General features: G+C 40.8%; 1 protein-coding gene across 1 annotated transcript; it reads left to right on the top strand.

Moving 5' to 3' along the window:
• GASK1B (golgi associated kinase 1B) lies at positions 1-24,263 on the top strand. Its single transcript, XM_024211562.3, has 5 exons — positions 1-253; positions 859-2,137; positions 11,569-11,783; positions 19,876-20,102; positions 21,657-24,263. The coding sequence occupies exons 2-5, from the start codon at positions 1,177-1,179 to the stop codon at positions 21,862-21,864; spliced, it is 1,611 nt and encodes a 536-aa protein (XP_024067330.2). The 5' UTR covers positions 1-253; positions 859-1,176; the 3' UTR covers positions 21,865-24,263.
• Positions 24,264-26,076: the final 1,813 nt, after the last annotated feature.

Raw genomic sequence — 26,076 nt, 5'->3', positions numbered from 1 at the left:
TTGCAGAATTTAAAATAGAAGGGTTTTTTATAACAAGGTTCATGTAAGTTTATAGCAGTTCATATGCAAACAGCTTCCCTGTACAGCTAGTACATTTGCAAAGAGCATTAAGCCTGCAATCAAATATCTAAAATGTGGAGCACACTTAAATCTGGGATGTGTGTTAGAGTACATTAAGAAACGCTGCTTTTACTAAGTTCTTGGCATTATCATAAGAGATTTAGCACAGCCAAGGATGGGGCAAGCTGAATAGGTAAGACTATTTCTATATCTTTGTAGTGCAATAAACTCTGCATTTATGTTTTTTCTTCCTTGAGAGGAGATGACAATGCTTTTTATTTTATTTGAAAATTATAGTCAGTCATTTAGGAAATGCTATTTTATAGCTTCACAAGAGTATAGATTTAACAATATTTTATCTTTAATGTAGGATTATGAAGCATGTGAACTGTTACTGGGCCAGGGTGTAATCATTGTTTGATAATGGAAATGTTCATATTTGAATTGGTACAGTTACTGGGCTGGTTATAGCACTATATTTTAAAACTAACATGAGGCAACAAAAGATGTGGTTTTACTTTGAGGACCTGCCTGTTATAAACATAAGAAGAGGAAAGTCTGGCTTTTCCAAGTTTTCCTCCTAGTGCGGGAGTTCAATTACTCGGGACTGTAAATTGTAACTCGTGTTCCATGATGTTGGGGTTTTATTTATCTTTTCATTTTAATCTGAAATCTCTAATATGGCATGTCTCTAGATCTCTACCTTTTCTTTAGATCTATACAGTGAGAAAGAGAGATGCCACATTCTATATCCATGTGGATAATGAAATATTATTTGCAATTTTTTTCCTTTCACAGCCCACAGAGGGGACTCAGACATTTTGGATCCTGACTCGTTTAACTTTGTTTACACAGTTGACTCCATTCATTCTCTGAAACAAGTCACTTCCCCTGTGGTGGCTGATAAGAGTTTAGCAGCTTGTTGAGGTGGAGTGTCAGAGTCATTAGTATTAAACACATTCCCAGCCACACCACTGGCCCCTGTGCACCGCTTGCACTGGAAGCTGTTTGGAAAAGAAGAAATAGAGATCTGTGAAGGGAAATCATGCATCATCCTCCTGGCTGGAAACCACTGAAGACTATAAGCTGCTTTCATCATGTGGATTCACCGGAGAAATGACCTTCCTAGATCAGCCAGGCCAAATCATAAACTGGTTTGTTTGCTCGCTGTGCACCCCATGGGTGCTGAGGTTCTGCAGGGGCAGGCGTCCCAGGACCAGGAGGAATCTGCTGCTGGGTGTAGCCTGTGTGCTATACCTGGGGTTTCTGGTCAGTCAAGTGGGTCACATTTTACCCCAGCACAGAGGGGGACGCCAGAAGATCAGTTCCAGGAGTCTTCAAGATGCTGGTCAGACACCTTTTCTGGGGATCCCACTGGATGGCACTTTGTCCCCACCTGATCTCCAAGGGCCCCAGATGGCTGGCAATGGGACCTCAGTGCCACCCAATGTGGTGTACATCACACTGCGGTCCAAGCGCAGTAAACCCACCAACATCCGAGGCAGCGTGAAACCCAAGCTCAGGAAGAAACATGCATTCCCTTTGCCCTATGGGCAGCGCTTTCCAGTAGGTGTCACTGGGCAGGAGGAGGCCTTGTCCCAGCAGCAGGGGCGGACTAGCTACTCCATGGGTATAATGAGGGCAGCAGTAGTTCCAGAGACACCAAGGCACCAACTGAAGAAGCACTGGGATGGAGAGAGGGAGGCAGTGGGCAGGGGACACCGAAGGCATAGTGGGGTTTCAGGAGGTGTAAATGTGCAGCCCCAGGCTCGGGAGAGTAATATCAGGATATACAGTGAGAGGTCCCCCTCTTGGCTGAGCAAAGATGACATTCTAAGCATGCGTTTGCTGGCAGATTCCCGGATAGGCAGTATCCGAGAAGCACCCTCTCAGCATGGAGTCCTACTGGTGTTTGAGAGGAATCCCAGTGCCACAGGAGCAGCTTGCAGTCAAGGGTACTGTGGCCTCATCAAGAGACCCCTTGATATGAGCGAGGTGTTTGCCTTCCATTTAGACAGGATCTTGGGGCTGAACAAGACCTTGCCTTCTGTAAGCAGGAAATCGGAGTTCATCCAAGGTAACAAATTCACTTGATTTTTTAGTTTCCATCTGGGGGACTCCAGTGTTTCGTATTTGGTCAACAGCAGGCTTTAATTTCAGATAGTCTGAGAACTAGCTTTACAGAGCACAGTTATAGGGAACTTAATCTGGAATATGTGTTAACGTAATTTCAGGGTTCCTCTGCAGTGTAATAGTTCTGTCCTGAAGGATGTAATACACCCAGAGTTTATTAATGCTTCTGGCTGCCTTATAGACTGATAGAGTTATTGAGAGCATACAGACAACTTCCTTTCCATAGAAGACTAATTTGAGTAAGGGGGAAAAGGGGGTGATCCTTTTTTACATATTCTTTGTAGTGAATATGAAATTATATAGACCGATCAAAATGAAACTGAAGAGGGCACAGTCTGGAAGTCTCTCAGCACAGTACTCTGTGCTTCAGAGGTTAGTTTTTACTCTTTCACCTCCCCTAGATTTCACTTTTACAAGATATTGTGGATAACCAGCTCTGAAATTAATTTGCCACGAGTAGCGGATGGGGAGACATTTCTGTTAGCCCAAGCACCTATTGGGGGAGGTCTTAGAGCTCCTTCTTGAACTGCTTTGGCATAATCCCAAAAGCACAAATGCCTCTGGAAATTAAAATTGAAATTGTGCAGTCACTGAAGTCTCAGTGGATTCTTCTGTTTGACAACTTAAAGCTCATGACACACCTGTGTCTAGCTAAAAAAACACACCTGCTATAGATGCTTCATTGTGGTTGTAGTATGTACAATGCAAATTGCTTTTAACAGAATATCATATTTTTCTTCATCCTAAAATGAAACTAAAATTAGATTTAATAGACTTATCAACTTAGATTGAATCTATCTTTGACATTACTGTCTTGTTAAATGTGTCTTCAGCCTAAATGCTATTTTTATATACACACAGATCATAAGCTGAAAGGGCTGCGTTATATTTTACTGAATCATTGCTATTTGTTTTTGCTGTTCATTTCTTAGTACTGAAGAAGATTATTTTATACAAAATATTTTGTATATCAGCCTGTATTTTATCAAAGAAAAGGTAAAGCAAAAATGTCCTTGCAAAAGTTGATGGCAGGAAAAGAACATACTGATCTGTGATTTATCAACACTGTGTAAGCCTTCTCTCTGGCAGTCTTTACGACAATATGAATGAATCTCTAGGAATAACAGTTTGGTGGCTTTTGAATATTATTCATAGTAGCAGAGCATGGAAGATGCACTATGCATACTCTATTTTTAGGAACAGGATTTATTGCTATAGAGCTGTAATAAGGAATTAAGGTAGTTCAGTTTCAGTTCAGTTTCAGGAATTCTGTATAGTATGGCTGCACAGATGACAGAGGGCAGGCCCCTTGGAAACTGCTGTTAGGTTAACTGTAGACTGAATTGCTTAATGTCTTCAGCCTGCAACATCTTTTGGATTGGCTGGGAGAGAGATTCTATTTTCGTCAGCCTCCTTTTCCCTGTAATTGGTTTTGTTCATATAGCATGAAAAGTGTTGCTAGGTAATGAGGAGAAAAAAGTCATTTTTCCTTTTGGGTCTTGTTTCATGTTTTCCAGCTAAACGGCGAGTTCAGCTTCTGGAACAGCCACAGCACCTTACCTCTCTCCATTTCATTAATCTTGAAACATGCTGGATTTCAGATGCCTGCCTTGGTTGCCATAGTTACTTGCTTGAGTGTATTTGGCTTGGATTGTTAATTAACTACACAAATTTCAGCAGCGAACACCTCATCTGTTGTTCTCTTCTTGTTTAGAAAAGGAATGAAAAATTATTTTAGAAAACAGGATGAACAATTAATGAGCCTGCTCCTATAGCCTTTACTCATTTGAGTAATCTGTGTGTGGGCTGCCCAAGTGATTTCAGTGGGACTGTTTGTGTGAGTAATTACTACTCATGAGAAAGAAAGCAATGCAGGACTGGACTCCTCGATAAGGTCTAAGCTGACACATCCCTTTAGCTTACCTCAGTCATGATGTAAGCAACGTAACAAGACATGCTTGATGTAGCATTAAAATCTTTTAAAAAAAAAAATAGGCTCCTCAAAACCGCCATTCATTTTGTCAAAAGCATTTTCAAAGAGGCGCTTTGTAAACCCCCAAACAACTTGGGGTTTATTTTTTGTTTCCACAGCTCCTCCCTTAATAGGTGACAGAGAGGCTAGCAAAATGCTGCACCAGAGCTCTCTGCTTGCCACTCCTCTAATGAAAAGTGAACCATTTGCCACAGGTTTAAATTATTCTGTGACATTTCTGCCTTGCCAGTATGGAAAGTTGGGTCATGATAACTATTTCCTCAATATTCTTTGCCAGTGACTTATCAAAAAATAATATAGGCATAGAGACTAAAGGTGGACAAAGCCTTCCATAATTTTGATTTGAAAACCAAGCAAAAATAATTCTATGCATATGCAAATATTTGACAGAACAAGGAGTAATGGTCTCAAGTTGCAGTGGGGGAGGTTTAGGTTGGATATTAGGAAAAACTTTTTCACTAGGAGGATGGTGAAGCACTGGAATGGGTTACCTAGGGAGGTGGTGGAATCGCCTTCCTTAGAGGTTTTTAAGGTCAGGCTTGACAAAGCCCTGGCTGGGATGATTTAATTGGGGATTGGTCCTGCTTTGAGCAGGGGGTTGGACTAGATGACCTCCTGAGGTCCCTTCGAACCCTGATATTCTATGATTCTATGATTCTATTATATATATACCACTTTGTTCCCAGTGTTCAAGCAGTAACTGTTAGCTGGAAGAACTCCTTTGGTACTGAGATATAAATGAGCAAAGCAAGGGCTGCAAAGAAATGGGAAAATGTCATAAATGTGTGGTAAGGGCATTGGAGCAAATGGTGGATGATCTTCCTACATCCAAGCCTTCTGAACATGAACATCCTAGGGCTGGAAATCTGGGCTTTAGGGTCTGGTAATGTCAGCATGGAGGTGTGGAATTAGGGAGTATCTCATTTACATCCATCCAAACCAAATTGATTTGCAAGCAGAAATCTGTATAGGATGTAATTCCTGCCCGTGGCAAACTCCCACAGGTCCACCAGAATGGATCTGGATTTCTGCAGGAATCCTTGGACTGCACGGCCTCAAGGCTACATTTCTAGTCCCTCTGTGCTGCCTCAAAACACTGTCTCGTATACAGGAATGACTTAGACGCTGTAAAATTTAACTCAGAGTTTTTGGGACACTTCTTCCTCCTATTAGTTTTTCAGTGGGAAAGACAAAATGTACAAGAGTTTGTCTTTTTAGAAAGGTACCATTAATGATTCCTGCAGAAAGATAGGAAGAGTCCTGGAGAAGGCCACATCACTTCCAGTGCATATGCCGGCTACTCAGTAGATCAGTAGCTATTCCACATGCTGCCCTGAGGTTTTCAGGTCATTCCTTGCTCATATCCTGTGCCCCCTTACCTGCAAAACAGGCAGGGATATCTATTGGGAAGTTGTTTGGTGTCAGGGCACAGCCCATCTTACTGTGCACTTTGGCCAAGCAAAATCGCTGCACTGCATGTCCATAGTGAATTTCTTCACCTGTAGACTAGATATGTCTGTACTGGCATATTTAGGACCTAATCTGTAGTGAAGTAGCAGGATACAGGTAGATTATGAGCTAAATTGTCTCCTGCTCTGGAGGGGGCAGCATTAGAGAGATGGTTCTGGGGGCTTCTTGGATTTCAGGACCAACCCCAATATAACTTAAAGGTGCTGCTGAACATCTTTGTTACAATTCTTGCTTAGGGTCTGAGATCCCTATTCAGGATTGCAATGATGGCAACACTCCCTTCTCCACCCCAGATTTTCTGATGTGCTGAAACGGGTCCCCTATCTATATGTGTGGGCTTGATCCTCATATGGCTTGAACTGGCATAGCTCCACTGAAGTCAGAAGGGCTATGCCAGTTTATACCAGCTGAAGATCTAGTCCAATGAATTTTACAGAGTTGTTTTTGCAACAAAAACCTATTTAGAGTGCAAAAGTATTTGATTTTGAGTAGCATTGTTTCTGCTCACTTCATCACCGGTTATGTGCAAATGGATGCTGGGAATTTGGCACAGATGTGATAGAAAGTTCCATTGATTAGAGTTGTCATGTTTCTTTACTGACCTCTACACAATAAGAAAGATAGCCTCAGATTTTCTCTTACACCCAACATATTTAGCATGCTCTTTCCATCACACCAAAAGATATGAACTTTCAGGCACACTCGTTATTAATTATTAATGTCAAGGCAATGAGAACTCACTCTTACTTATGCATTCAGCAGCTTTTAAATGATGTCTCTTTTTTGTGTGCCCTTTATCAGAGTGAGTTGTGCTGTGAATTGCTTGCTGTCATATAGCTGGATGTGAGTGAGAGACCAGAGGTCATATTCTCACAACATTTTGTTACATAAAAATCCAATACTTATGCACCCCTCACAGACTCCTTAAAATCTACATTCACACACTGAAGATTTTCTTCCCTTCCAAGATTTCTCCAAAGTGTATAATGCTTACAGCTAAGATGTGGAAGAAAGAAGGGAAATACTTTAGTCAACACTTTTGAGATCTGTTTAAGTGGCTTACACCATTTCTTTATTGTTCAGAGGGCTACCTTACACAGAGATGGCTTTGCCAGGATAGCTCTACTGGTCCCTAGTGGACAGTGGTGAGCTGGAGCCGGTTCGCACTGGTTCGCGCAAACCGGTTGTTAAATTTAGAACTGGTTGTTAAAGGGGTGGGCAAACTCCGGCCTGCGGGCCACATCTGGGCCGCGGGACTGTCCTGTCCGGCCTGCCTGAGCTCCAGGCTGGGGAGGCTCCCCCGGCCCCTCCCCCACTCTCACAGAGCCTCAGCGTGCCATGCCGCTGGCGCCAGAGCACTGGACTGCTCCTGGGCAGCTCTGCAGCTCCTGCCGCTTTGAGCGGCATGGTAAGGGGGTGGGGCTGTGAGCTCCAGCAGGCCGCGCAGCATCCATACACGCTGCCCTGAGCAGCATGGTAAGGGGGCTGGGCCAGGGCTGGGAGGAGGGGTTGGATAAGGGGCAGGGAGCGGTTGGAGGGGGCGGAGGTTCTGGGGGGGGCAGTCAGGGGACGGGGAACGGGGGAGGGGTTGGGTAGGCATGGGAGTACCGGGGGTCTGTCGGGGTGATGGTGGATGGGGTCGGTGCAGTCAGGGGACAGGGAGCGGGGCAAGTTGGGTAGGGGGTGGAGTCTTGGGGGGCAGTTAGGGTGGGGGTCTCAGGAGGGGATGGTCAGGGGACAAGGAGTGGGGGGGATTGATGGGTTGCGGGTTCTGAGGGGGGCAGTCAGGGGCAGGACATAGGTGGGGGTTGGATGGGGGGGACAGGCTGTTTTGGGAGGCACAGCCTTCCCTACCCGGCCCCCGATACAATTTTGCAATCCTGACATGCAGGGCTGGCTTTAGGAAGTGCGGGGCCCGATTCGAACAGTTTCAGACGGGGCCCCGGCAGGAATGACTAAAAAAAAACATGTAAAAAACCACGTGGGGCTTGTACTCACCGGGCAGCGCTCTGAGTCTTCAGCGGCACTTTGGTGGCGGGTCCTTCACTCGTTCCGGGTCTTCGGCGGCACTGAAGGACCCGCCGCTGAAGTGCCGCTGAAGACCCGGAGCGAGTGAAGGACCCGCCACCAAAGACCCGGTAGGGAACCAGTTGTTAAGTTTTTGGCAGCTCATCACTGCTAGTGGAGACACAGCTTATACCAGCAAAACAAGGTGTGGGTTTTTTGTTTGCCACTGTAGTTAGACCACCTTCCCTAATGATATAAGCTAAACTAGCAAAAGGCTCTTTTGCTCATATAAGCCGTGTTGAGGTGTGTGTCCCCCAACTTTCATTCTGTTTTTTTTTTAAATTAACAGACCTTGGGGCATGCCACATACATCAGTCTGTGCCTCCATTACTACTTCTTTTCCTCATGTGGGCTTGGGAGGATACATTTTAATTATATATATATATATATATATATGAGAGAGATTCATATACTACAGTGATGTGGAGCATAGACATCTCTGGAGAGGATTGCAAGGAGTAGCAGCATCACTGAAAGCAAGAAAGGGGTTCTAACTTGCCTCTCTGCAGCAGTATCTCTAGGAATGGTTGGGAGTAGGGGCCCAGCAGCAGTGGGAGATAATGGGCTTGATCCTGGAGGTTTCTCAGACCTCTCAGCTCCTACTGTAATCAACTGAATTTAAAAGCACTCAACAGCATGTAGGGTCAGGCCTATAACTACCTTTTGTTGTTATTCAAATTGGGCCAGAGCCTTGCTTGGTGTAAGTTGGCATGCTTTAATGAGGCTATGCCAATTTATACCATCTGAGAATGAAGCCCCTTATCTTTTTTTCTCACTGCCTTCACATTTTCCCTGCAGCAGCCAGCAATCTGGGTTACTGCTCTCTACTCCAGCTACAAAGACATGCTCCAGTACTTCCATTTCTATTATAAAGTTGAAATGTTTTGTTTTGGTTCATCTTTGTTTCCTGTGAATCACAAACATTTCCTGTGTTTAACCTTTTTACAAATCTGAATGGAAATTGGCATGATATTGTCATAACATTAAAATAATAAATAACAGTGAGGTGGTGGTTGTTATGCTGAACCTTTTGGGTGCGCAGGGAAGCGTTTGCTTTGTTTGGAGAGCACTGATATATCTGCTTTGGGGAAAACCCATAAATAATTACATGAACTTTGATTATTGATAGAAGGAAAAATAGATCAGATTTAGGGCCCATCAATGTATAACATATTTAACTCTGATAAAGAGCTTTTTTTCTGTGGGTTTCAAAGTGCTTTACAAAGGAAGGTAAGTATCACTATCCCTATTGCACAGATAAAGAGAAAGCATCACTGAGAGATCATTTGACTAAAGTCAAGAGGTAAGTCAGTGACCGTGTCAGAAGTGGAACCCAGAATGAGAGAGGCTGGGGGACTGGACTGCATATGGAAGATTTGGGCCAAGCTTTTCAAATGTAAATTCCTGAAAGTTATGCTCCTAAATCCTTATTTAGGCAACTAAATAAGTGTCCTGCTTTTTAAAACTGCTGAGCACCCATAGACTTCTGGGGGAAAAGAACAGCAAGAAGCTGAATATGACAGGGGAGGATGGTGTAGTTATCAGTGATGGTAGTGAAAGGAAGGAGATGGGAGGGCATAAGAGGAAAAATGGATTCTGGGTTGGAGATGCCTAGTTTAAGAAAACAGGCAAACAGGAGGACAGTTCCAGAGGTGGTTGGAGCTGTACACTGGATTCATTTGAGTGTGATCACCTTGTGTGTGTGTGTGTGTGCGCGCGCGCGCCAGGATTTGGCAAAGTTAGAAATATATCTGATCTTGGTGGTACAGCCCATTCTTCTGCACCTCAAATTTCTGAATCCAGTTGAGCAGGTTTTTATTCAGTCTAGGTTTGCTCAAGGTCATTCTGTCCTGGGAGAATTCAGTAGTATGAAAAGTGCACTGACCTTGTTGGCAGATGATCGTTTGCTAATAATGGGCAAACATCAGTTGTCCTTGCTGATTATTTTAGGTCAGTCAGCATCTTCTGATGTTTTACTGACTCAATTGCGGATCTTGGCAGGACTGGATAGACTCATTCATAAGTAGTTCTATTCTTTGCTCCCAGAGAGATGCTGAGAGTGCTATTGGACTCATTGTTCTGAGAGTACTGTCATGTGGGGTGCTGCAAGTCTCTTTTGCCACCTCTCCTGTTCAATATGTACATGAAGGAAATAGTGAGATGATTTGCTCTGCAATGTAACACATGTCAGGGTGGTAGCAATGTGATCATTTGGATGTAGCATAAAATTTGACCACTTTGCCTGCACTTTTTTGCTCACTGATCAGGACTACCATACAAAAATTCCAAACCTTTGATCATATTCCAGTAACTGCCATCTAATAACTTGCCATATAAATGTTTCCTTCTTTGCATACAAACATGTAAATTCCCTGCCCTCCTCCCTGCCACACGTCAAAAAAATTACTCTGCTCTGAAGTGCAACATCAATATTCAGCCCTGGTTCAGTGACAGGTTTAAGCATCAGGCAGGACATCAGAGTTAGCAACAAGAACTTTTGTATCATTGGAAAGAAAATAATCCCATTTTTTCCAATAGGATACACACCACTTACTTATAGCCCTGGTGCTGTATGTTCTGAGATATATGACTCAAATATAGTGACATTATTATATAGCAAACAGCAATTTTGGGTAATTTTTAGAGGTTTCTAAAATGTGGTGTGTGGTGGATTGAGGACTGTGTTGGAATTGCAAGCTACCATTTTAAGAGCATAGGTGGGGGTTTCCCGGTCCTACTTGTGGGGTAGGGTGCTCTGTAACAAAGCATCCTATCCGATCAATCTGGAAAGAGCCAGCTTAAAAACAAGGTAGTGACAATTTTGCCTCACTGCATTAGGGATGAGCCTGTCTTCTCTCTCTCTTGTGTGTTATCACTCGGAATTCTAAGAATTAAAGTAGTGTTACCTTAAACCTTCCAACAAAAGTATTTATTTTTTCATCTAGCTTCTCTGTGTGTATGCAATGAACATAACATGATGATTATAATTTCTCTCTCTCAGCCCTGTACAGATGGATTCATCATATCTAAGGCACCTGGTTTTACATCCGGAGGGATAAGACAAATATTATTTATATACATTTTAAAAACTGACTAAAACATTTCTAAAATGGATTTTCTGTAAAATATATATCGTATATGAAGAACATATGACACTGTGGGGTGGAATAAAGGTCTTATCAGCACTACTCTGGGATGATCTGTATGACTCATTGGCAAGAACATATTGTTCATGAATGATAAAACCAAAGTCATGCCACACCATCATATAGTCTATCTATAAACTTTCTATTTGCAGCTGTGAAATATTATATCTGTAGGACTAAAACTCTAAAGATGACAAAATAATTCCACTTTTTGACTGGACTCCAGGATTTGCTCTCTTTTCATATTTGCCTTAGAAAGGAAGAAACACTGGGCTAGATCCTCAGCTGGTGAAAATCAACATTGCTTCATTAATTTACCCCAGCTGTGGATCAGATGCCAAACTTTTAAAATTGATTTAATAGATAGCCTCCAAAAGTAGAGTGACTTTTAAGCAGACAGCTCTTGTTGCAAACAGAGAGCATTTCTTTTCAGACATTGAAGAGAACTATAATGTCTAGGGTTTTTCCTTTTCTGTGGTGGCTGTTTTCAGATGTGGAATATGACCACATAAACCAAAGGATGTGAAATTATTGGGGCATGGTAGCTTTTTCCTGCCACATCTGAAATGTCTTCTTTAAAAACAAGTGCTGTAATTAGTGATGCCCGAGACAATGTCTAAAGAATGATCAAATTCTTTTAGTTTCCAATATAAAAGAATTATTCATATATGGTACTGATTCTATTTTGCCTCTTCTCAGATGGTCTGCCATGTCCTGTTATTCTCTGGGATTCCTCATTGGCTCCGACAAATAATAGGACCCATTCTTCAGTGAGGCTAAATTGGGGGGCCTATCAGCAGCTATTGAAACAGAAGTGCTGGCAGAATGGCAAAATGCCCAAAGCTGAGTGGGGCTGTACTGAGATCCATCACCATGAGTGGTCCAAGATGGCACTCTTTGATTTTCTTCTGCAGGTAAGGTACAAAGAATACCAACCTTTGCAAGATTTATTTGACCACCAGTCTGGTTAAGGATAAACCATTTTCACAGATATGTCCAATGATAAAATTCACTCTGGGTTGCAATTTTGCAGAAGGGGAGTGTTTAAAAAGATGGTTTTAGTTTTTGTCTTTAATGAGAAAGGTATGTGCTTGTGCTCCTTTGGCTTGTTTCTGGTACGCTGTACAACCCCAAAAGATAAAAGACAATAGGTTGTATTCTGCACTGCTTTGCACTTTGTGTATTCATTTACACTTGTGGAAAGTGAGTGTAAACTGCTGCCATTCTGGTAGCATTTTACACCCACTTTGTACAGGTGTAAATGAATATACAAGGTGTGAGGCACTGGAGAGTCAGGACCTCTATTATTAAGTCATGGGGACAGATCCTTAGCTGATGTGACTAATTTTCATTCCATTTAATAGACCTTATCTGCTGAGGACCTGGCCCTAAGTTATTTTGCAGTGCCAGTCTCACATACTCTTGGAAAAGGCAGAGAATCACCTGCAGTGACACCAGTTTCTTCATTTCCCCTTCTCCAGCAAAAGGCTGCTGTTACTCAGCCATAGATGTGAGGATCTCATTGATCTTATATCTTCCTTCTTGTTAATGTTTTAAAAAGAATAAATGATATTCCTTCATCAGCACTCTTCTTGCCAAGAGGACATCAAGTGATATAACATGAGCCTCCAGTGTGAAGGGGTGGCCAAAATGGCTAATGCTGTCTTTGGATGTATAAACAAGGGCATATTGAGTAAAGATATTTTACCCTGGTATTTGGTAATAGTGCAACCACTGCTGCAATACTGTGTCTGTTTCAGGTGTCAACAAGTCAAGAAGGATGTTGAAAAATTGTAGGGGGCTCAGAGAAGAGCAACAAGAATGATTTAAAAAATTGAAAACATACCTTATATTGATAGACTCAAGGAGCTCAATTTATTTAGTTTATCAACGAGGGACGATTAGGGACGATTTGATCCTGACATATAAATACCTCTATGCACAAAACTGAAATTTGATAATAGAAGGCTCTTTGTAGCAGGCAAAGGTATAACAAGATATAACAGAGAGATGCCAAGAGTTGAATAGCTGGAAGTTGAAGCAAGACAAATTTAGACTAGTAATAAGACACATATTTTTAATAGTGAGGGTGAATAACCACTGGAACAATTTACCAAGGATTGTGGTGGATTCTCCATCAATGGAAAATTTTAAACCAAGATCAGATATTTTTTCTAAAAGAGATGCTCTAGTTCAAGCAGGAATTAATGCAGGGAAGTTCTATGGCCAGTGTTATACAGGAGGTCAGACTAGAAGATCACAGTCGTCCCTTCTGGCTTTATAATCTATGTATGTAAAAGTTTGTATGCACTTTTCACACATCCCTAGGATTTCACAATCAAGTGCACAAATACAAAATGGGAAGCCAGCTATGAAGGAGCACTGCAGGAAAGGATCTGGAGGTTATAGTGGATCACAAACTAATTATGAATCAACAATGTAACATTTTTCTAAAAGAATGAACTTCATTCTGGGATGTATTAGTAGGAGCGTTGTAAACAAGACAAGAGAAACAATTTTTCCACTGTACTCAGGACTGATTAGGCCTCAACTGGAGCATTATGTCCAGTTGTGGGCACCACACTTCAGGAAAGTATCAGGGGGTAGCCATGTTAGTCTGTATCCACAAAAATAACAAGGAGTCTGGTGGCACCTTAAAGGTGCCACCGGACTCCTTGTCACTTCAGGAAAGATGTGGACAAATTTGAGAAAGTCCAAAGGACAACAACAAAAATTATTAAATGTCTAGAAAACATGACCTACAAGGAAGGATTGAAAAAAATCAGGTTTGTTTAGTCTGGAGAAGAGAAGACTGGGATGGCAGGGAACATGATAAGTCTTCAAGTACATAAAAGTTTGTTATAAAAAGGAGAATGATAAATTGTTCTCCTTATCCACTGAGGACAGGACAAGATGTAATGGGCTTATGTTGCAGTCAGGGAGATTTAGGTTAGACATTAGGAAAAACTTCTTAACTGGAAGGGTAGTTAAGAACTGAAACAGATTACTTAGGGAGATGAAGAATCGCTGTCATTGGAGGTTTTTAAGAACATGTTAGACAAACATCTGTCAGGGCTGGTCTAGATTATACTGAGTCCTGACTTAGTGTAGGGGACTGGACTAGATAAATAGTACTTCTAGTACTACATTTCCATGATTCTATAATTGTCCCCATTATTTTGCTAAGTAAGATACTGCTATGAGCTAGACCCAGTTCTTATTACATGGTAACCAGAAAAGTGAAACTTGAGTAATTTCTACTGGCATCAAAAGTGTTTATTGCTCCTACTCATTTTCCTTGCAGTGAGCTACTTGTGGAGTAAGGGACTTAATCCCATGAGTTAATTTGATTACCACAAACCCCTTTGAAATCAGTGGAAAGGCTCCCATTGACTTAATGGGCTTTGGATCAAAACTTCAGTCTCAAAGATTTCAAACCTATTCTAACAAGTGACTGAATATTTTCATAATCAGAAATACATGTACTCCCAACATCTCTCTCCCTTTCATTAATAGTTTGTTTCTTCTCAGAAGTGATTTGAAGTTAAAATAGAAGACTGGGGTAGGTTTCAAACACCTAGCACCAAATCTTGCTCTTAGCAAAGCAGGAAGTAGCTAAGAGTGGACATGAACCAAATTTACAAACCTGATTGCCAACTCTTCACACACAGCTCAAAGGTAAACTGGAGATAAGGCACCTGATAACAAAAACATAAGCATTATGTAAGCCATGGTTTGTCAATGGAGATCAGGCAAATTACATTACATGACTAAGGACTGTATAATCATAACCTTAGTCCTTAATGCAGACAGGCACAAACACAAAAAGAATAGATGATAGGAACACTTCACAGATCAACCCATGCCTTTACTTAGTCCATTCACAGCAGTCCATGTCTTGACTTAGTCCATTTACTTCATCTTTGTAGCAGGGCTACTATTTCCTCCCCTTAAACCTGGTCCCTCTGTCTATTTTTTTTCTGCCATGTAACTTGATGGATCAAAAGGGGCTGGCAGTTTGTTCATACTGACTGAAGTCTGGATGGTTGTAGATTTTTCCCAGTGTGAGAAGTCCACTTAAGACCTTGATGGGTGAATGAAGATTTGGGCTTGTGTGAAGAAACAGGACAGCCGCTAGCAGTTATAACAGGGGTAGTCTGAAAAATGAGATTGCCCCACTTAAACTCGGATTTAGGGCAACATCCTAACCCCACAAAAGACTAAAGTTCTGATCCATACTAGTACACCAGTGCAAAATAGTACTAAAGGTATGTGTATCCATCACCACCACAACCATTTTGAAAAGATTTTCTTACATATATACTGTAGGGATCAATCCTTGCATTAGACCACCTAATAAGTGTTTTCCATCTCTGATTTCTGTGATTCTTTTTACGCTATGCAGAACAGGCTGCTCTCCATAATTCTTCCGTCCTCAGTATGCAACCCATGTAATCCATTGAAGAATAGTTTGGTCAACTATATTTTAAATTCATACTTTGACCAAATATAATCTCATGGACTAGGCTATAATTGACCACTGAGCAGGTGTGCAAGGAGTAGGAGGGCTCAAGGAGACTTACCCCTGCTTATGTTTACCCATTTTAGGGTTCAGTCATAATCTCAGCCCTTGCAACCAGTTGAGCACAGTGAGAATTAGGGATAGCAGCACTAGATACCTCAAGACTATACTTTCCCACCCATTCCTTACATTGGCAACAGAGCTGCTTGGATGTGGAGGGAACTTCATGATACACCCTCTTACGAGTGGGCACATCTTTCATTTTCTCCTACATAATATGGAGATGTGGGTACACTGTTTCTCCAGGAGGTCCTGTTAGTTTAGTGCATGTCTGCCCTGCCCCCACCAGGCACCTGCATCTAGAAGCTACGATAACCCCCGTTTATATGCAGAATTTCATCTCTCATACAATTCAACATTCTAGAAAGTCATGTTTTTTTAAAATGTAGAAATCATTGCATTTGATTAGACACAGTCTATCTCTGTCCTTCACAAGTGTTTGTTTTTGACCAGGACGAAATGGATGTTTCACTTTTTGAGTTATATTTATCCAACGCTGCTTCTGGTAATTATAGAACGTGAATTTTCTGCCTAAAATAGGTTGTCATTTGTATAATGACCCATCTCGGTCCTACTAGGAGTGAGTAATGCTTGTAATCTGATATAAAGTCATATGTGGATTATATTGATCCTAAACATAGCAATAACCCTATAGGAATAGCACAGTGTGTGTCAGAGCATTTTAAATGGATTTTGATTTGTTAATCTAAAAGTGCTAATGTGTTCGCATTTAATGGTGTAAAAGATAGCATGGTTCCTGTGTTGATGCACAGAAGTATCTATTAATTTTTAATTTTAGTATCTTGTAGAGTAAAGACAGCAATTTAGCAATGAATATTATGTTATCTCTGCTGTTATCCAGAAAGAAATGTTAACTACTAGATGAGATGCAGCAGGCTTGAGCCATTCATGAAATAAAAAGGAAGCAAATCACTTTTACAAGGCAGGCTACAAATCTGGGGTATCCTACACTTCCAACAAATGCCCTGCCGCTTGTCAGAAGTGTATGCCAAGCAGCTGAATATGTGTTTGAGATCTGCTCATTCTGCATGATTCATACTTTCTCAGGATGTACTTGAACATACAGCTATCTTTAGAGACATTTCAACAGGAAAACACGGATACATGAAAAATCCATAAAAAGGGACAGATGAACAAGGGAACCTGAGGTGACATGACCAACATAATGGATTGTATTCATCACTAGTAAAAGTGATCAATGTATTGCATGTAAATGGACCGAGAAGCCTTCAGTTGGCTAGTAATTCTCTAACCACTTTGCAAGTATTGCATCTGAGTATTAACCTCTGAGCTATTCCAGTACTAGTAAGCAGATTGGTTTGCCTGAATAACTTCAAACATGTTGATACTCACGTTTTCTAGTTGTGCGAGAGATGGTGACTGGCTACCCTTCATTCACTTTGAGGTTTTCCTGATCCTAGCCATTGCCAGCTAGCTTGCCCTTGTTCCCTCTAAAGTCGGAAATCTTCTTACTTTGGTTATAGAAAAAAATATCTTAATTAAGAGCCTGATCCTGCAGCCTCTTATTCACCTGAGCACATCATATAAATCACACAGATAGTCACATGCACTCTAGATTATGGCATACCCGTGTAAGGACTTCCTGGGTTGAGTCTGAGGAGAGTAACTAGTAGCACAAGTGGTACTAAAAATCAAAGGAGTAAATTTCCGTTTGTGGGAAGATTTTGTGTAATACTGTAAGTTTGAGTTTGAACTGAGATGAAAGATGCAGAGAATTTGGAGGGAATTCAGAGAACAAGGGACAGTAGTTGAAGGGATTAATGAGGAAAGATTAAAATAAATAAATATATGTAGCCTAGTTAAATGATGACTAGAGAGGTATGAGGTATGGTAACAGGTTACAAGTAGCTGAAATGTGTAAATGTCAAGGAAGCAGGGGGATTATGCAGGGTGGTCCTGGTAGATATACGAAGGATTAATAGGATGACATTGATCAAAGAGAAAAATAATCTGCATATCAAGAAAAGTGTGGTAAGAGTGCAATCTGCTAGACCATGGAATAGTTTTTTCAAGTAAAATCTCCACCATGTCAGTTATTTAAAACTAGAGAAATATATTAAATACACAAGATATAAAAATACATCAGCTACACTAAAACATTAAAGTTGCAAAGTCAAGCAATCAAAAGTTAGGACATGTCAGATTTAGAGTTGTCTGAATCTTAATTCAGACCCCTTGTGCATATGCATTTTGATACAGTCTGTAATTACATAAATAAATTACAAAATAAATGGACATTTTTTAACCTGTACCTCAGTTCCCCCTCTGTAAAATCAGGAATCAGGATAATAATATCACCTCACCTCACTGGCATGTTGAAGATAAATGAATGTTTTGTAAAGCACCATGTCCATGAGGAAATTGATAATTCTGTATTCACAGCAGGGTTTGACTACTGTGCAGCAAATCAGGTTGAGGGCCGCAACTTGAACAATGATGATAAAACTAAATATTGAATAGGTACTCATTTAACTGATCACCATCTGTCCTGTGCACTGAATGAGACAGAGGTCTTGCAGAAAAAATAGCATGTAGAAGAAGACTGTATCATAATGCATTCACAAAACAAGGCTGAATTAAGGCTGCACAGGCAACCTTCATTCTGGCATTTCTTAACTGTTGAGTACATTACTTTGCCTATAGCACACTATATGATGCAATCCTTTCCTTAGTGTACTTAAGTCTGTATCAGTTCTATTATATTCCAGCTCAGAGAATTAAAGAAGATGCTGCTTTCTGAAAAATCTTGGGTTTGATTTCCCCATTGTGTTACTCAGGTTTGACTCTGCTGTCACTCCATTGATTTTTTTTTTAATAGAGTTACACTGGTGCAAGACTGGAATAACAGAGGAGTGAATCAGGACCTATGGGTACAACATGGAGACTAGGAATGGGTTTTAATAATAGATGAATTGTGGAGGATCAATACTGAGCTCTTCCCTCTTCCCCCCCCCCACTGATTTTAATTAAGTTTGCTCTGTATTCATGAACCTGGGATGCTGTTTAGTAAGGAATGATAGTTTTTTCCAGACTCCGACAAGTCTAAGTAATAGATGGCCTGGATCCACAACAGGAGTTAGGTGTGGTGATGCTGAGCATCACAGTGCCTAACTTTGATTTTCTAGATGGCTAAATGTGATTCACAAAGTCCAAATTTGTTACCTAAGCTCCTATACAATGAATGGGGAGAGATAGGTGCCTTTATGTGATTCATAAAAACCATCAGATTAGGTAAGGAGACACCTAAGCTAGCCAATGGGATATGCTGACAAGAGGGGTGTGTGGTAAGCATTCCCTTCCCCATGAGATAGAGGCCTTAGTCCAGGCTACAGGGAAGCACCTATCGCTACTAGCATTTCACAGCTGGGGAACCTCTTTGGAATTAGGTGCCTCTGTCATTTTTGCAAGAAGCCGGTGTGGTGGTGGTGGGGGGGAGGGGGAAGGAGGCCAACCACTCCCTTCCCTCATAACTCTTAGCTTAGTGCTTAGGGTACTCATATGGGATGTGGAAGGCCTCTGATTCAAATCCCCCTTCCCCCACACCTGTGGATGTGCCACCTCACAGGTGAGTGCTCTGACCATTGGCCGTGGGATAGTCTGATGTGAGGCTCCCTTCGTCTCTCCTGTGATGTTGTTGCATTCTAGATTAAATAATTAAAGAGTCATTTGGGACAGAGAGGGAGAGCAGAAACGTGAGTGACTCAATAGCTTGGTGGTTAGAGTGCTCACCCAAGATGTGGGAGATCCAGTCCCCCTGCTTCAATGATTCTTTATTTAGTCACAGTGGAACACCTTCCACAGGGAGAATTACTGAGGGTGCACCACCTCAGCATAGCCCAGTGGTTAGACCACTCATCTAACAGGTGGCAGATCCCTGTTCAAATCCCTTCTCCCCTTCATGTGGCTGGCAGACTCTGATTGGTGGTGTCCCATATCCCAGTGGGTATCATAACCAGGGCTAAAACTTATGAGGGAGATCTTGCTTCTCCCTCCTCCCCCCATCTGTATTGTGTGAACTTGCCTAAGTGGTCCAATCTGGTAGGTGTGCTCAGAGTCACCTTCATGTGATTCCGTTGATTGAACACCTGGCTTCTCCTGGTTTGTGAATTGCTCTGGGGCTAAGGTGGGAGATAGGCACCTGGATGCCTAAAAGAAAGCAGCAGTGTGCGTGCTCAGAGGCAGAAATGTAGGCTTCTGAGGACCTTCTATTGCAAAAGTTTAGGTGCCTACAAGGTTCAGTGGGCATTTTGGTCACCACAGTGGAACCTAAAACTGGGACTTGGGCACCAAGCTCCTTTTGTGCATCCAGGCCAGTATAGCTAAGAGTCAAACTTTGCACCCTGTTGCATTTCATTTTGGTCATATGTTATATTCATTTCCAGATCTACAATCGACTGGACAGAAATTGCTGTGGGTTCAAACCTCGCAAGGAGGATTCCTGTGTTCAGAAAGGACTGAAGCTGAAATGTGAAGATCAAGATTCTGTTGACCTGACACACATTATTCAGAGAAGGCATGACCCTAGGCACTTGGTCTTTATAGATAATAAAGGTTTCTTTGACAGAAGCGAAGACAATCTGGATTTCAAAATATTACAAGGAATCAAAGAGTAAGTTTTAGGATATCCCTACAAATTTGCATAGGGTTCAATAGGCTTTTCCTAGCTTTTCATTTAGGATCAAAGTCTCTCCTCTCTCGCTCCTCAACACATAGCCTGAGTGAAAGGGCTGTGCACTAAGGATGTCCCCAGGGGTTAGGAGGTTGTGAATGGGATGAGGAAGCTTTCTTTTCTTTCCCCACCCAAAAAAGAAGACATTGTTGCAGTAGCCCCAGTGTCTCTTTTATGTCTCCTCCATAGGGAAATTTGACTAAACTAAGGTACGGGTATACATACTTTTGTGTCTAGGCAGATATTATTATTACTTGGAGCATCACACGTATGCTAGGTGCTTTATAGAACAGATACAGCAAGATCCTTGCCTCCAAAGGCATGACTGACAAAAGGGAGATGAAGGAGAAAGGCGGATGGAGGTGTGAGATCAATAAGCCTATCTAGACTAGGAAAATCTGTACCAATCTAACTTCATTGGTGTCATTACACGGTGGAAACCTCTAATGTAGACACTCTGCAGATGGGTAAGTTACTGCAGTAAGCCCCCAATGCAGAAACACCACATGCTGTCAGTTACTGGAATAAATTGCATCAGTGCAAGCCCCATTTATATAGGTTGCCATGCATTTACACCTGGAGTTCACACTGCTTTTAAAAAAAAAAGAGGAAAAAAAACATTATAAACAAGGGCCCTAAAATGCCATGATTACTTAGTTAGGGCAAGTGTTTATCGTGGTGGAATCATGTTTCTTCTTCACTTTAAAGCAATATAAATAAAAGGTATCTTTGACTGACTTCTGTGGGTATTTCAAAAGAAGTTAATCTTGAAGGGGAAGCTGAATGAAAAGCGGGTGTACAGTGGCTATTAGCATTTTTAACAATAGCTAATGATTTTTTTGCTGAGTTGCTCTTGGGCCAGTTAATGTTTTGCAAATATGTCCAGTGTACAGTTATAGCTGCTATTGATATGTGAAATTTCAAACAATCTAGACATTTTTTTTAAAAAGCCTGGAGATTTTAGGATAGTTTTGGAGATTTTAGGATACTTTTGAGTAATGTGGGCTTAATTCATTGGCACATTTGGGTAACTCCTGTGGTGGAAAACTTGCCTTAACTGGGACATTGGCGAGTCTGAATAGGGGTCTCATTTGATGATATAGAGTTTCCATAGCAGCTCTTACATCCCCCCTTTCCTGGCCACCAGAACGCTGGGTATGGTCAGGATATCTCTGTGCCTGATTGATCCCTAGCAGCCCAGATAGTCCCAGAATCTGGGTGTGCACCCACCTATAAACACCCCATCCTGAGCTGTTCAGCTGGTCGGCTAGAATGGAGAATCAGTGCCAGGATCAGTGATTATGACCCCAACTCACCGAAGTGCTGTGGTGTCTAACTTTAAGCATGTCAGTAGAAATAAATGGGACTGTGTACATACAGATAGGCATGCACTGAAATACCTTGATGAATCCATGGAATTGGTTGTTAAACCAAACCATAATATTGTAGTTCAGAGTGATGCCAAGGCTGATAAACTCCTTCACACTTTTTCAGGTTCCCTGAATCTGCAATTTCAGTGCTGAAAACCCAGCGCTTGCGAGAGAAGCTTCTTCAGTCTCTGTTCCTTGACAAAGTATATTGGGAGAGCCAAGGAGGTCGCCGTGGAATTGAAAAACTTATTGATGTGGTAGAAAGGCGTGCCAAAATTCTTCTTACCTATATAAATGCACATGGAGCCAAAGTATCACCCATGAGTGAATGAAAGTCTTTTTTCCCCCTAATTCTAAGAATTACAGTTATATAAGGCAAGAACTGATGGCAAAATTGCTTTTTCTTTTAAAATTCTTTTAATTTCCAAAACATAACAGTAACCAGGTAAGCCTGGGTTTTTTTAGACATTTGAAAAAAATGTTATATAGTATAAAAGTGCCAGTTCTCTAACTTTCTCTAAAATCATTCTTAAATGCATTTATTGCTGTGTTCTTCTAACAAAGATGTCTAAGCAGTGTAATAAACAATGCAATAATTTAATACAAATATTGGATTCTCAATCTTCTAAACTTTCTTTTATTCTCTCAGTTAAGGACAGATCTGTCTCCATTGGATTCTTTTACCAGATATTTCATAATTAAGAGTGGGGTTTTCAAAAGCACTCAGCCTTGGACAGCTGCTCTTACCGAAGTCAATGGAAGTTTTAACATTGATTTAAATGGGAGCAAACTTAAGCCAATGCTGAGCACTTTTGATTGAAAGTCCCAGTCTCAAAGTATCACCACACCTCTAATAGAGAACATTAATTCATGGAGTTGCATTCTTTCTTTTTTGTTTCTTTAGAACACGCAAACTTCCAGTATCTCCCATGGCTGGTATTTTTTTTTTATTGCGTATGCGATATTGTGAAATCTAGGGACCAAATTCAGCTCTTTGGCAAGCAAGTATAACTTCCATTGTCTTCATTTGGCCTTGTTGACACTTAAAACAGGACAAAGAAAGAATGTAAGTTTTGCCTGGAAACAAGAGTCCCATGACACTTTGCAGTTAAGCTAACTTTAAGGAGTGAAATTTTATTAAGCAGTAATCTTTAGCATATTTTGAAATTGCTGCAACAGATATTTTAGTAACATTAAACACAAAAGTGTGCAAGAGGTATAAGAAATATCATTACCCCAACAAAGGAAATAAATAATAACTAACCATAAGGTGTTGAGGTAGTTGAAACATTACAAGGGAATAGGGAACTTAGAAAATAACCTGAGATAAGAAGAATATACCAAAAGGAATAAATAGATAAGGGTTGGAATGATAAACAATAGAGTAATAAGGATATAATTACCCTAAGAAATCAAGAGAAAGTAAGACCATCTGGAGATTGAACGCAGACTGTCAGAGAACTACGGGCGTTGGGGAAGGTCTTCTGCAGTAATCGGTAACTATGCCTCTCTCTGTGTGTGCTGTCTTTACTAACTGTTACATCAGTAAATCCAATCAAAGCTGATTTATTGGAGGTTTGTTAATTATTAAACTAATCCAGATTTGAAAGAACCCTTCTCATTAAACATATAGACATAAACATATAATCATAGTAAAAAATTTTATCAGTTACTGGTAATCAATTAATAATTGATCAATAACCAGTTATCAATAGCCTGCTTATGCTAGCACTTGGAAAGGACAAATACATGGTTTGAATCCAACAGAATATAATACGCCAAGATTAAAATTATAATGTGGTAACAAACATGAGAATGCCAATGTTAGTGTGTGAATAAACTCATTTTTGAACAATTCAGTTCAGACAAATACTTCCTCCCTAATGATTTATTTGGACCAAATCTGACTCTCTTTTTGTCCCCAGATTGTCCAAATTGGTCTACAGATTGTTTTATGTGCCATTTTTTGAGTGTAAAAAATATTTGCCATTTGAATTGTTTGGTACTTATGGATCACATGATAGGTTTCTGTTCCCTGTTGGACTGAATCCAACTCCAAGAATCAGATTTCCAGTGCAGCTAATGGTGATTATAAATTCAATATTAACTTTGTGTATATTCTGCTATATTAGAGTAATGTTTTTGTTTCTGCAAACATTCCTGGCAATAAACTCATTTTCTAGAATTCTGACAGAAAGCAAACATAGAAGGGGAATGAATGTTAAAATTAGAACAGAAAATGTTGTTTCTAGTATTCTCTTAGCGCTAAATGTAGCCTCTGGTGTTCCATTAAGAATGTCCACTGTTCTTCAAGAAGATACTTTGTCGTTAGATATGGGACAAATCACAGAACATCAATGGCGCATATCCTCAACTGGTTTAAATTGTTGTAGCTGTGTTGACTACTAAAAGCTATGACAACTCACACCAGCGGAAGTATTTCTGAATAGAGGGGTATTGGGAAAGTGAGACATTATCCACTATTCATCTTGAATAAGACTTTTCCTAGTGGTTAATGTGCTTCCAGAAATAAAACATAAATCAGTGTTGAATACCATAAAAATATAGCTGCCTCCTAGTACTCAACAGACATTCAAGAAATTTTTTTTCTTTGGAAGTGAAAGAAGATAGTGGGCATGTTTCATGTTTCTATGCGTACCTATCTCTGACAATATATGTACAATAGTATTTTTCCATTGTGAGAAATTTAAATACAGTTGTATGGGGTTTTTTAATTAAAAAAATTTTAAATGAGTTGAATTCCATCACTTACAGCTGATGCTACTCTCATTTAACAAAGTGTAAATCAGAAGTAATGCCAGTGGAGTTCTGCTGGCATGAGAGGAAAATCATGCCTTCAATTATGCATTAACTTCTGGACCAAATGATCCAAAGCCTAGGGAAAGGTAGTGATCAAGGAGGAGAAATAAATGGAATTCAGAGACGATTTTGATTTTTTTTAATGGACTCATAGGTGCTGGAACAAGGGACGCTGGGGGTGCTGGTGCAACCAAGGGTGCTGAAAAAATTTGTATGGGGGGAAGCTGAGAGCCAGTGAACCAGACTGTAAACCCTGTATATAATGGAAACAATTTCAAGCCATGGGGTGTGGCAGCACCCCCAGCACCCCTAATTCCAGCACCTATGGCCACACCCCCGGCTTGAAGTGGTTTCGATCGTATACAGGGTTTACAGTTTGGTTCGATGGCTCTCAGCACCCCCGCTATACAAGTTTTCCAGCATCCCTGAATGAACTCATCGTGTTTTTTGCTATTGCTCTCTGTATGGTTCTCTCTTTCCCTGGATACTATCCAGTGTGTGTGTGTGTGTGTGTGTGTGTGTGTGCACGTATGTGTGTTACACATTTGTATATTTTGCCAAATGCAGTGCCAATACCCTAAGCAGCTTCCACAGGGTGTAAGGTCTCTGTGAGGCTAATGACACTGCAGTGCTAACTTCTCCAAGGGTAAAGAAGGAGGATAGAGAGTGAGTGGAACCATGGCTAGCCACACAGGGGAAAAGAAATTACTCTTTCCAAGGGTGATCAACAGCACTCTCTGAGATGCAGGGATTCAAATACTGTGTCTACTTCAGCAATAATTCTTTCTGGCATTTATGTAGGGCGGTGCACCTGCACATTGTTCCCCAACATCACTGTGCCTTAATGTTTCTATATATAGTCCTTCCTTCAGCTTAAGGGCCTCATCTTGCACCCCATATTGAAGTGCATACCCATTACTCATGCAAATGCTCCCATTGACTTTAAGGAGTACTGATATGAGAATGGGACATAAGATCAGGCCTTGAACTATTACTGATACGGGTGATGATAAATACAAACCCTGGGAAGCAACAGTCATCTGTGGTATTATTTGTCCTATCATTGCTTAATATGATGCTGAGTAAAGTTTTGTTAATAATCCAAAGAATAATGATTGATACAGGGCATAAGAATATGGAATAGCTGAAGTAAGAATAACTTTGAGTTTTTAATTTACAAAAGGTGAAGGATTTCTCAATAAACAAAAGAATTCGGAACATTTCAAGTGCACTTATATAACTACTTATGCAGTGGTTTCAGCCAAACAAACGTTCAGCATAGTTTATTTGCTGCTAATATGCTCAGACAGAAGAGATCTGCTCTCACCTCAACAGCTGGGATAAAGCTTATAGTTAGATTAATTTACTTCATTTTTAAAACAACAACCTGACAATGAAATGACACTCTTGTCTGAAAAACAGAATAAAATGAATCCATTAAAAATAAGCCTTGCTATGCCTGTGTTAGGGATCCACAGTCAGCAAAGAAACTGTGGACGCTTGCTTCATTCATTCATTCCTACATCATCTGTGCTGGCCTTCCTTCCATTTATGGACATATGGGACCAGACATAACTTCATGTTCCACATTAGTTGGAGGGGTGTAGCCAATGGCAGGAATCCAAGGTCTGTGGGTGGAGGAAGGCGATTGTGTCATTCTTGAATCTGTCTGAAAACCAGAACCACATAAAATGGAATTATAAAACAAACTAAGGAGACTATCA

Source organism: Terrapene carolina, unplaced genomic scaffold (genome assembly GCF_002925995.2).
Source record: "Terrapene carolina triunguis isolate 2854851 unplaced genomic scaffold, T_m_triunguis-2.0 Scaffold66, whole genome shotgun sequence".
Lineage (NCBI taxonomy): Eukaryota > Metazoa > Chordata > Testudines > Emydidae > Terrapene > Terrapene triunguis.
The sequence above is the reverse complement of the archived record's forward strand: the minus strand, read 5'-3'. Positions and strand labels throughout refer to the sequence as shown.

Coding starts and splice junctions, on each gene's coding strand:
- GASK1B (XM_024211562.3), top strand. CDS start 1,177: ATGACCTTCCTAGATCAGCCAGGCCAAATCATAAACTGGTTTGTTTGC. Junction 2,138..11,568: donor GAAATCGGAGTTCATCCAAG/GTAACAAATTCA, acceptor GCCTCTTCTCAG/ATGGTCTGCCATGTCCTGTT. Junction 20,103..21,656: donor ATATTACAAGGAATCAAAGA/GTAAGTTTTAGG, acceptor ACACTTTTTCAG/GTTCCCTGAATCTGCAATTT.